Source organism: Crinia signifera, chromosome 2 (genome assembly GCF_055691185.1).
Source record: "Crinia signifera chromosome 2, ASM5569118v1, whole genome shotgun sequence".
NCBI lineage: Eukaryota > Metazoa > Chordata > Amphibia > Anura > Myobatrachidae > Crinia > Crinia signifera.
This window is the reverse complement of record NC_139218.1, coordinates 211,755,560-211,768,942: the sequence shown is the minus strand read 5'-3', so window position 1 is coordinate 211,768,942 and position 13,383 is coordinate 211,755,560. Positions and strand designations below refer to the sequence as shown.

The 13,383-nt window shown below is 40.8% G+C and overlaps 1 protein-coding gene across 3 annotated transcripts in view; it reads right to left on the bottom strand.

Annotated features, from left to right (window-relative positions):
- CSMD2 (CUB and Sushi multiple domains 2) overlaps positions 1-13,383 on the bottom strand; it is a 909,603-nt gene that overhangs the window by 478,444 nt on the left and 417,776 nt on the right. For all 3 annotated transcript variants that reach the window (XM_083173665.1, XM_083173666.1, XM_083173667.1), the window contains exon 4: positions 3,552-3,746. In XM_083173665.1, coding sequence (XP_083029791.1) covers positions 3,552-3,746 — 195 coding nt within the window. The remainder of the gene's footprint in view (positions 1-3,551; positions 3,747-13,383) is intronic.

Sequence of the window (13,383 nt, the reverse complement as noted above, 5' to 3'; positions counted from 1 at the left end):
TGTATGCGCATGTGCGGGTCTTCTGTGCGGGCAACCTTCAGCGGGATGGAGGCGAGCAACAAAATTTCTGCATAAGGGGGGGTTTAACTGCACAGAGCGAGGTATTGCACATGGGGAACTTTTATGCAGTGGGAGAGGAGGGGTGGTGGGTTTTTGCACAAGGGGATTTCTACACAGGGGGAGAGAGGTATTTTGCACAGGGGGATGTTCTGCACTGTGAGGGGGGTGTTCTGCAAATTGTGGAATCTGCACGTGGGGGAATTGAATGGGGGGGGGGGTGTTATTGAACTATGAGTGGTATATAGTGCACATGGGGAGATTACTGGTAAGTAAGTGTGCAAAAAGCAGATCCAGGGTCCCAAAAGTCTGGCCATCCCTGATGTAGTGCAACAACTGGCAAATAGTTCAGGGTACATACAGTACTGTATGGCTGGCCAGTAATGTGTAACTATGGGTGTGGTATGGGTGTTAAATATCTACAACGATTAGGTCAACATTTAATAGATCAATGACATAAGGTCGAAATACATAATGAAAGGTGCAAAAGGACAAAAGATAACAGGCCGGCAGGTAGAAAAAAATAACCTGATCAAATGGTCAACATGACTATGGCCGGCTAGCATATGGTCAACAGAAGTTTTTTCAGCTTTTGGGGTTAAATGTTGGTGTTTGGTTATGCTTCAGGCAAATTACTATTCCCATTATTAATCCATATGGATAATAAATCCAACAACTGTTTAGAAAACATGAGGAACCAAAACGTGTCTACCATTGGTATTTAAACCATTGTCATGTTGACCTTAGGCACTATGGACCTTAAATCTGCCAACATTTGTACCAGCCGACCATATGGCGTCGATCTATTGACTGTTTACCTTGACTTATTTATCATCTGGATACTGTACCTCAGAGGCAGATATAAGGTTCATAGGGGGCCTAGGCAAGATACTAGGTTGGGGCCCTCCGCTCTCCAACAAGCCATAGCACTATAGTGTTGTTGCTGATTACATTGGGCATCGATAGAGTACCTTGGCGTGTGCACAGTCTACCGATAAATGCTCAGCTGAGGCGTTGGGTACAGATCTGAATTAGGCTCTCGGTCATTTGGAAGAACTCTTAATACCTGTTTCACATTAAAGGAAACTGGCTGCCTGCTGTACTTTACAAACATTGTTTTATCCTATTAAAGAACATAAAAGATACTTTGGGAGTGTGGGCAGGTCCATGTGATGTCATGACTTCACACGGTAGTCGCACAATGTTCCTCTGGGAACGTTTGGACAGCCAGAATATCTTTATGGGGTCCCTCGGGACCTGCTGGGCCCTATGCATGTGCCTAGGTTGCCTTTGGAAAATACACTACTGTTCTACCTACAGTATAATGCAGGGCTGGGCAACACCGGCCCTCCAGATGTTAGTGAACTACACATCCCAGGATGCTTTGCATTAGTTTTGCTATGTGGCCATGCTGAAACTGATGCAAAGCATCCTGGGATGTGTAGTTCACCAACATCTGGAGGGCCGGTGTTGCCCAGCCCTGGTATAATGCAATAAGGGATGAAAATGAGACACAGATTACTGAAACAGGCAGTTGTTTCTGCCTATGAATATGCTACCTGTGTCACAGAGCAATGTACAGCATCAGTGTGATTGTGTGCTTCTGAACAGCAGCAGTACTTTAATATGCTAAAATGTTAACAGCATATAATCCCCAGGCTCTGCGCTGGGAAAACAGGTTGTAGTCATATTTAGATCAGTTTTGCTCTAACCTCTTGGGCATATGAGGGGAAAATGAAAGGGGATTTCAAGATCCCAATGGGAGATGTTTACTCTGAAACGTGTAGTCACTCTGCTCTTGTGCATTCACCCATTTACTCTGACATTGCAGACTTGTTACTGCAGCAGGTTTGTATAAACATCAACTTGTGAACCATTTATCTCATATACAGTATACCAATAGCACAGATCAACAGAGAAAGGTATTAGAAAAAAAAGACCATTCCAAAAAGTGATAAACTAGGGTGGGCACTTACTAATGACACTACCACATTCAGAGGGTGTAAAATTCAGAGGCTGGCACTGACACTGGCATACAGAATAAATTATATTTAAAATGATGTCATCTTCGTGCTGGTGCTGCCTTTGTCTTCATTTGTAACTTCATAGAGGCGTCCTTAATCAGGGTCAGACTGTCCCATATGAGCACAGGGAAATCTAGTGTAAGCTTGCAGGATTGGCCAAGCCTCTCCTCTAATGACAGATTCCAGACCGTCTACTCAAATTACAGTACACATTGATACTCTATTAGATGATTGGTTACCTAACAAATTTTGTGTGAAAATTAAATTTAAATATACCTTTTTGTAAACTAAGTATGTAGTATAATAAATATACAAAACATACAATGGCATGTCATTTGACCTCTATTAAACCTAATGCAGTTATGTATAGTGCATTAATTTAGTAAATACTGTATAGACAGGATTTATTTTTATACATATGTTACATGCGATACTTACAGATGACTGGCGTTTGGGATGCCGGCAGTCAGAAAACTGACACCGGCATCCTGAAAGAGGGAATCCTGGCCCTCCCTCTGCCCCCAACCCTAACCATCCCTCCCTGCGGGTCAACCCCCCCCCCCCCCATCCCACCCACTGCAGCCTAAACCTAATTCTCACTGCTAATGCCTAACCCCAACCCTCCTACCCCGTTGCCTAAGCCCAGCCCAGATCCAGCCTCACAGCCTAACCCCCCATTCTAAGTGCCCAACCCCCCCTCCCTGCAGCCTTACCCTTACTCCCCCCCCCTATGACCTAACATTACATTTCCATAGTACCTATAGTTTAAACCAAACCCCCCTCTCCCTCTTCCCTGGCCTAAACTGCCATGGCATATTTGCGTTCAGCATCCCGACAATCGGGTTCCGGCACTGGCATCCTCAGGATTCCTGTGCCATGGACTTTTCAACTTTTCCTTAAAATATGCTTAATCTGCAACTTTAAATAAGTTATATTTCCCAATTATCCTAAGTACTTATCCTGAGTCTGAAGATCCTGCACATTATCATTGGTTATAGAGACGAAGTACACTGCACTGTAAATGACATGACACTGATTAATAGGGCTATTCAGACCTGATCGCACAGCTGTGAATTTGCAGGCCGGGCGGTTATCGATAGACTGCATATGCATATGAATCTTAGTACACATACACAATAAAATACTGATTTTTTTTTATAGCTGGTGGTACGCAAGTTGACTGACAGAAAGCCGGCGTTTGGGCTGGTAACCAGCCATGTTCTGGCACTGTCAGGTAAAACGTTGGCATGCCCAGGTCTTAAAAAAGGAAGTTGTGTGATGTCATTTCCTGCCCAGAAAAGCCTGTATCTATCATAGCCTCCAAGTTAATCCATTTTTGTAAGCTGTGCACATTGATTCGCAGGCTTGCACAATGGGAGTTTTCACTCTGGCTGGGTGGCAGAAAATGTTCTGGTCTGAATAATACCCCAAGTTGTTACACAAAACAAACTGAGAGATACAAGTACATACTTCTACATGTGGGTAGAGGAAAATCCCAAGAGGCACTGTTCTGTGAGCTGGATACGCAGGTTAGCAAGGCATGTCCTTCAAGCATGTACCCTGCATTGCAGCTGTATCGGACTTTGTCTCCTATGTTGAATGTCGTCCCTTGTTGTAGGCCATTCTGTAGGCGCCCAGGATTTCCACATGTGTGACTTGGCAAAACTGTAAAGATAAAAATAATCCATAAACGATTGCATCGTAAGATTATAATTACTGGCTTGTGACAACATGCTATGCATAAAATTCAGGTCATCACCAGGGTCTATATCAATGTGCTTAGTAGTAATAGTGAAGAGGACATATTTATATAATACAGCATACTGACACTCTCATGTGCACAATTTGCTAAACATACATCCATGACCCTAATATGGCCGATATAAGCTAAAAAATGTCTAAAAAAATATACAAAACAAAATAATTATGTATTTCCAGAATACCAAATGCATTTACTCCCTCCACCTGCCTTCTATAGCAGCAGTCACATAACTAATGCCGATTAAAACTACGCAGGAGCCAAGAGTGACAACCTACTCATTAAATAGAAAGTTCACTGATCAGTTTACAGAGCTCGTGTATTGTGTGATTGCCAGTTGGGAGGTAAGTCATTTTAGCTCTGTATATGTTAATGTCATTGGCCATGGGTTTGTGTTGATGACACTGAGTGGCATATTATGGCAATATTCATGCAAATGGCCAATGTGTTTTCTTCTGCGCATGCACCAGAATTGCATTTGGCATGAATTACAATTGTTACCATGCGGAGAAACAGCACCTGCAATAAAGCTGATGCAAGTTTCGATGGTGTGTCCGATGATCCATCAATGGTGTGCCATCAAGGGTATCTTAGCATTAAGGAAATTGCATTAGCATAAGATACAGATGTGGCTGAGGCAAAATACCTTTTCTGCGTATGTGTGCCACTCTGAATCTAGCCATATAAGTCAGGGATGGTCTATGTCAGTGGCACACTTTCTCTTTGTTAGTGTGTGTATGTGTCATAGGGGAAGATGCATTGAGCCTGGAGAAGAGATAAACTGGAGATAAAGTGGAGATAAAGTGAAAGGAGATAAAGCACCAGTCAATGAACTGTGGGGCTGATTTATTAAGCTTGTGATGTGATAAAGTTTCTGTTTTGTATCACCGGCCAATCAGCTCCTAACTGTGAAGTTACAGGTTTGAAAAATGACAGGTTGGAGCTTGGTTTGAAAAATGACAGGCAGGAGCTGATTGGCCGGTGATAAAAACTATTAAAATTATAGTTAGAAATTGATTGGCAGGTCACCTTCCACTTTATCTCCACTTTTTTTCTTCACCAGGCTGAATACATCTGCCCTAATATCAGAGAGTCAGAACTTTCTCATTATATTTTACACATTCTCTTCTTCACCTGTATAAGTGCCACAATGATTATTTAGACATGTTCAATTCTTGGCAGAATAAGCTGTATAGTATATTCCACTAGACTGTAGACTGCAAATTGCTTGCAGTAAAAGTATACTATATAGCTGCAATTACATTTACCAACGTTCTCAGGGAGAACTAAATCAATAAAGAAAATTAGTTACTTAGTAAATTCATAATAAAAAAAAAAAACAACAACAACAATCCATTCCATTCCATTATGACGGTGGGAAAAAACCCCACAGAATTAGGTAATTTTAGAAAAACATCCATGTAAAAATACATATCAACTTCAAAATCCATGACTTGTACGGGCCAGTTTATATTACTGGGGTACCATTAAAACCTTAACCCAGGCTGTATATTAACAGAGCATGTTGTAGAATCACCAGTTGGACTACAGAGCAGAATATTAAATCACAAGCTTTCACCCCATCATGTAAGCATTTATTTCTGTTTGACATACAGTACATGGTTTACAGGTAAAAGCCATTGATCATCTTTGTTTTCCCATACATCCAGAATTGTTCTGTGACTTTTAATCTATCATATATTATACTATAACTTGGTATTAAAAATAGCACATCAAAAGTTGACATGTGTGATTGACAGTGCAAAAAATATTTCATCATATAAGCATCAGACATTGATTAAAACAATGTAAAAAAACCTACATAACAACTACACTTAGGGGGTTATTTTGGTTCACTCTTTCTGACAAGTTCCTTCTTAGATGGACAAAACCAAGTGCACTGCAGGGGGGGGGGGGGGCAGATGTAACTTGTGCAGAGAGAATTCAATTTGGGTGGGGTTTTACATCAAATTAAGATCAATATTGCAGTGTAAAAATAAAGCAGTCAGTGTTTTCCCTGCACAGAAACAAAATAACTCACCCAAATCTAATTCTCTATGCACATTTTACATCTGCCCCCCCCCCCCCCCCCCCCCACACACCCTCTGCAGAGCACATGGGGCCTTATTTTGGTTCATTCTTTCTGACAAAATCCTTCTTAGATGGGCAAAACCATGTGCACTGCAGGTGGGGCAGATGTAACATGTGCAGAGAGAATTAGATTTGGGTGGGGTTTTACTTCAAAGTGAGATCTATATTGCAGTGTAAAAATAAAGCAGTCAGTATTTTCCCTGCACGGAAAAAAAATTACTCACCCAAATCTAATTCTCTCTGCACATGTTACATCTGCCCCCCCTGCAGTGCACATGGTTTTGTCCATCTAAGAAGGATTTTGTCAGAAAGAATGAACCAAAATAAGGCCCATGGTTTTGTCCATCTAAGAAGGATTTTGTCAGAAGGAGTGAACTAGAGTAAGGCCCTTAGTAACAATACATTGAAAAGCTGGTACCATCACAATCAAAATAACCAAGGCACCTCAGTGCAAACATTAAATAAAAGTGGATAGAAATAATCATTTACTGCAGTTTACTGTAACTGAAAGCATATCCATGCAAGGGAAGGAGATCAGTAATCTTTGACAAATACTGCGTCCGTTAGTCAAGAAACATGACTGGAAACTCGTCGAATAAAGTGACTGATGATACCAGAAACCCCCAAAGAAACATTAAATAGATTTCTGTTAGCATCAACAACACATAATAAATAAGCACAAATCAATAGCACTTGAAACCATACAAACCATTCTACACTATGGTTCAAGGCATATCTCAGTTTACAATTCACTAAGCTTGTTTTGGTGCCTTTAATTATTTCTAAAGCTATCTTATACCCCTTTCACATCGCACTTTTAAAACGGTATATTGCCGTTTTTTTTCCATTTTAAAACGTTTAAGGCTGCAATGTGAAAGTGCCAGAGTTGATTTACCGGTTAAAGTTAACCGGTATTTCAACATGGTTAAAAAGCAGAGTCCTACACGGTTCAAAGCCGTTTTTTTGGCAGTTTGAACAGCTCTATTTCAATGGCTTGAAACGTGTCCCTTGGGGGTTAAACGGGTTGAATGTTTGAATGGTATTAAATGATTTTTAAAACGGTTTTCACCTGCAATGTGAAAGGTCTCAAGGCTCAGACCCGTTTTAAAGTCCCATTTAAAAATACCGTGTCATTACCCATTTCTGCAATGTGAAAGCAGTATTAGATTCTGGAAATTGTAAGAAGTCCATAACAACAAGGACCCCCAAAAAATGATGGTAGTATTTAAATGAACTCTTTCAGCATTATTTAATCAACCACAGCTCCACAGTCCGTCTTTCCTTTCAATCTGTCTCTTTATAAAAAAAAAAAAAAAAAAATATTAACACATATTATATTTATACACTGAACTGGCACTCCGAGTGACAAATTCAAGGACCTATATTTATGCACACGCCGAAACCCACACGTACACATTTCTTAATCTTTAATTCTGTTCATGGACTTTCCAAGTGAATTTTGTATTATTTTGGTAATGATTTAGCTATGTTTAGTAATTTATGTCTTATGCAAACTTTTGTAGGAAATGCTAATGTTTCCTGCAGAGATGCCAACTCTGGTCCTCCAAGGCTGGGAAAAAGAGACCTTGACTGAAACATTAAATAGAAAACTTTTTTACATCTTCCATTTAAATGTCTAATAGTGACACGAGAGACTGACCTTATTTCCATTATCATAATTTATTTGAAAATTCGGCTAAACTGTGCCGTATGAATGAAGGGAATGGCCATGAAGTGATAAAGGGATGGACTTTATGTTCAGGAGGACCCATGGTCATGCAAACTTCGATTTCTTTTACAGAGGAATTTGCAAACACAAGAATGTTTCTGCTCCTTTTTGTCAGCTAGGCGAATGAATATGTACAATGCATGTTTAGCTGTATGTCAATGACCTTTTCTTATTACGATCTTAATATACATCTCCGAACATATGCTGCACAACAATACCTGGGTATTTCACTTTCCTCTGCAGCTATACTATACGACTGTGACATTTCCCCCATAGAGGCAATTTAAGTTAAAAACACCACTTCCTTATGTTAAGTATTAACCCTATCAGTGCCAACATCTCTGTGAGAGATCTGCAAAATATCCGCTAAAAATGCCAGCATCACTTACGTTTGTTATATAAATACAAATTAAAAATGCTGTGTAAAAAAGATTATATTTCCATTCAAGTTAAATATTACAGGTCATTGTAATGAATTAAAATGGCTTTCTTGGCAATTTTTACACCTATTTTGACAAATTCACTTGCCACTCAAAAGTTTAATAACATACTCTTCCAATGTGGCAGAACCAGGAGGGTAACATGTCAAGATACCTGTAGTATACAATAATAATAATAAACAGTCTTCTACGGTTCAACAATCTGGAGAAGTTTAAGTTATTACTGTATATATTTCTCATTTTAAGTAGACTTGGACACATATGGGAACTCTCTTACTGAGTACAGGATGCGATCTGGGACCAAAAACATTTGAGTTCTTTGGTGGGAACCAGAATAACTTGAATACATAATCCAGACAGGAACCAGAATAACTTGAATACAGGATCCGGGTTGTGACTGGAATGGCTTGAATACAGGATCCGGGCTGGAACTAGAAAGCCTTAGAAAAGGATGTAACCAGAATGGCCGTATACTAGGATCCAGACTGGAAGCAGAATAGCTTGGTACAAGGGTTCTGGCTAGAACCAGAGTGCTTGGTACAAGGACCTGGCCTGGAACCAAAATGGCTTGGTACAAAGATCTGGGCTGGAACCAGAAGGAATTAGTGCTATATAATAAACAATAAGCAGACCAGGAGTACAGACACTGGGTAATAGCAGATACACAGGCAGACCTGGTAACTGGAGCTACAGGATGATTGAAAACAAACATTGCTCTGGTGCTTCCTGTGTCCCAGAAGGGACCTTTTATATAACTTACTTGTTGTCTATTGGAGATGTTGCCAGTTGTTTGGAAACTGGTGCCTGATTGTGTTGTCCACATTCAGCTGACCAGGACCAAAATGGCGAAGGCCCAGCAGATGGAGCTGGGGGGGGGGGGGCACATAGGGATGTCAGAACTTGTGACACAAAGGACAGCTGGAGAGAAGGCTGAGGAGTGATCTTAGCGGGGTGGAGACCAGGAAACATGACGCCCATCACCTGCAACCCATCGCTGAATCCTGACAGTTATCAAGTACCTGAAAAGTATCTATACTAGCACTAGCAGGGGACAATGCCTTTTGATGCTGTAGATCTTCTTTAATGTTGACATAGATTTGGTCTCACAGCAGCTGCAATCCCTGAAATGGTAGTTGTTCCAATACATTATGCAAAAGTTACATTTTTTTGCTCATATTAAACTTTATTTATTTGGGAGGTCCTGGATATTGGATCTAATTTATATATCTTCAATTTCACACCTCAAATTGCTTAAGAAATTAATTTGGTCCTTAACTCATGTGAAAATCCAGAACATTTTCTGAAGATTGCCTCCATTAGCTAACATGATCTGGTGATGGCACTGGCCTGCTGTTACCTATGGAGAGGGCGGGCTAGACCAGATGTCTGATGCAACTAATTCGCATTCACATTTCTTGCACAGATGAGTCTAAACTCAGAAGCAAAGTAATAGCGTTAGCTACAGAATCACTTTATATTTGACTGACTTATTACAGTATTAGCATTATCCTGTGACCACAATAAATATACCCAAAAATGCTTTCCATATAATATACTACAGTATGGATTTTTCAGGTATACACTGCATTTCTAAATAAATAGGCCCCATCGTCGAATACCATCTACAAAGTATGTTCAGCAAGACCAGCGCTATAAAAGTAAGACCAGGGTACTGCGCCTATTGTCAGTCTGGCCCTGATTGCTCCATGCATTCCTGCCAATGTGACTCCATATTTCTGATTATCTGCAGGGCCGGCGCCACTACTAGGCAAATCTAGGCATTTGCCTAGGGCGCCGGCCACTGGAGGGCGGCATTTTGCCCCCCTGTGCCGCGGGGGTACCTGTCCTGCGGCACTGTGTATTTAAAGATGGCGGCGGAGGCAGAGAGGGGTCTGCCGGGCTATGCGGAAGCGCTTCTGTTGTGAAAACACTGTCTGCACGCTGATTGGCTGAGAGTCAGCCAATCAGCGTGCGCTGTGCGGCCAGTGTTTTCACAACAGAAGCGCTTCCGCATAGTCCGGCGGATAGCGCTCGTTGACTGCAGGGACCCCTATCTGCCACCGCCGCCAGCTTTAAATACACAGCGCCGCAGGACTGGTACCCCCCCCCCCTTTCCCCGGCACCGGGACGCCCCCACCCCGACTCGCCTGGGGCGCTCCGGTGCCTTGCACCGGCCCTGATTATCTGTTTTCTAAATGTAATATCATTGGCTGATTTGAATAACTATACAGTCCCTTGGTTCCTCTCTCGTTGTGGCAACCTGTGATTGTTTCATAGTAACATGGGAGATCTATTGTCACAGTGAGTGCTATTTGTTGCAATGCCCTGCATAAGTAGAGTCTGCACAGCTTCAGGGTCATGTTGTTGTTAGAATCCTACAGCGAAACAACCCACAGTATCTCTACTGGGATCTCTAGCATATTGGCCTATTAGCTATGGGGCACATTCACCAGAAACAAATAACATTGCTGTAACAAAACAGCTAGAATAAAATCTCTGCGTTCTCTGACACCAAACTTATGAACAGCAGATGTTCTTAGTAAAAGAGTGAAGTATCCTCTAACGTCATTACTGAGGAACATCATAACTAATTTTAATGAGACACTGATCCTTAGTAGATTGATTGAACTGATAAATTGAATGCTCATTACTATTGATTTAACCCCAAAATGGATATCTTCATAATGTATTGTTGACAGTAGCACTTTATCATTTAATTAAATGAGCCTGGATATCTGTGGTTTGAAAAAAAGAAGACGAAGAATAAAGGAACAGATATTATCACATTGTGGAAAATAATAGGCTTGGCAGGTATGACCATGATGCAAATCCTCATAAAGAAATTTACATTGACCACCTGTATTTAAATTTGTGTAAAGTATAAGTAGTGGTCAAGACACCTGAAAGCAATCTCATAGGAAAGAAGAAAGGTGTTTTACTAGACAATGGTGCAATATCAGTGTGCGTATATACAGCTGCAGCAGCTCTCAATGGATCTGCTCGTGGTGACAGAATCGACATTCGCCGCCTCGCGCCAGCTGGCGGAAGGGGACACACATTCACGAGATGCGTATGCACCCCATTCCATTATAGCCCTACGCCACTGGTCCCCTGCACCTCCCGGCAGCTCCCCCGCAGCCCCCACCAGCTGCACCCACTCCCTGAACCTTGCTGACAGGGACGCGCAAGTGTGTGAGACTCGCGAGTCCCCGTCAGATGGAGCTCCTTTCCGCCAGCCAACGCCAGCTGGCGATCCTGCAGGCTGGCTGACAGGCGCTCCATCTGTATATATATATATATATATATATATATATATATATATATATATACTAGTAAGCCCGCTCAAAGCTTTGAAAGCTAGTCTGCTACCTTCTGTGTTTGTGCATGTTTGAGAAAGAGATGAGGTTTCACTCTGCCAGCAGATGGCAGTGTTTTGGAGACTCACGGACACTAGACATATATATATATATATATATAGATGATATATATACAGAAATAGATTGGTACCAAAGACTATTGGAGAGTAACCTGTTAGTACAAGTGTACAGTCGTTGATCAGTGAACAAAACTGCTAGACCTAGGCTTCTACATCACAGGCCTTGAGAATAAAGAGAAAGTCTCCAGGCTAACCTTTTCCTTTTTAAATCTGGTTTCCAAAACATGTTAACATTGAGATTGCTGTCATAAAATTGTGGGGGAAAAAAATCACATCTGGGTTCCAATTACTAATTGTGATTCAAAACTCTACTACCAAAACCTAAAGTAAGACAATACCACATAAGATTACACAAATAAACCTCTACCCAAATGTTGTTACTACTTAAAATGGAGTTGATTATAAAATCAAACAAACAACCCCTGATGAAGTCTGTATAAGACTAAACGCATTGGGTTTATACATGGTCATCCGCTTGTCTGAATGAAATCCAAACAAGTTCTACATTGAAATATCTGGATTTGGAATTCTTCCCTGTGTTTATTGGACTATCAGTACATTTGTACTAACTGGTTACTCTCCAATAAAGTCTTTGGCGCCAATCTTTTTCTGTATTGTATCACTCGGTTTCCCCACCTTCAGAGAATATTACTATAAGGCTGCCTTCTCATTGTATTTTATGATTGTCTGTAGTGTGATAAAAGTATTGTTTTTAAACTATGAAGGTCTTTATTTAATGAAATATGGTTTGGGCGGGTGGTGAAATACTGTGGGTGCAGTGGCGTGGGTGGGTGAGGGTCGGGTGGGGGAGGGTTTGGTTGGGGAGGTTGATTAGGAGTGGTGTTGGTGGATGAGTGACTCATTGTGAATATATTGTGTTATAGGTTTCTACTGAGAAGCATTTGCCAAATCTGTATGTGACCTTAATAAGTACCAAATTTGGAATTAATTTATTGTTACACACAATGCCTAATTAACCATTAAACAGATTAGTATTAATCTTAGTACTAATATTCACCACCTCCAGTGTATTTGGCACTACACAGGTTATACAGCAGACAGCAACACTAGGTCCACCAGAGATGTGCATGATGGCCTGGAGCAGGCATAGTTCACAGCCTCATCCACAGCCCAAGGACACACAGTTCCTAACATAGAATGTTCAGACCAGCCTAAGGACACACAAATTCTCAGGTACACCAATGAACGACCACATGCAGTCATATTGAACACACAGACACACACTACCACACTGACCAGGGTCACGCGCACACACACACTACTGTACTAAATGTAAAGTTAAGCATGCTTATTAAAGATGCTCTCGATCTTGATGTGAAAAATGTTATGTGTAAAGCTAAGACCCTCATTTGGGCATACAATAAAGCCCTGTACACATTGGGCTTTATTGTATACTCGTCAGATGAAGCATACACACTGGAGATATTTTGAACGATATCGTTCAGAAGGGTCAGAATGCTTACTAATATATATATATATATATATATATATATATATGTATATATATATATATATATGTGTATATATATACTGTATATATATATATATATATATATATATATATATATATATATATATATAAAGGTAAGATATAGTGTACACTTAGTGTCGCCCACCACCTTATTAGTGGGGCTGCAATCAGACACTGGAGATATAGGAGCCTAATCATAGACTCAGGTTGTCACCCAGTACCCTTTGGCAAAAATCTTTATCCCCACTTGAGATCTATATATCCTGTTGGAAAAAAGTATTTTTCCTTACACATAAAGAACTTAAGTAAGTGGACACACTATCCTCAAATTCGAAACCCATCTCCATCTTCATCT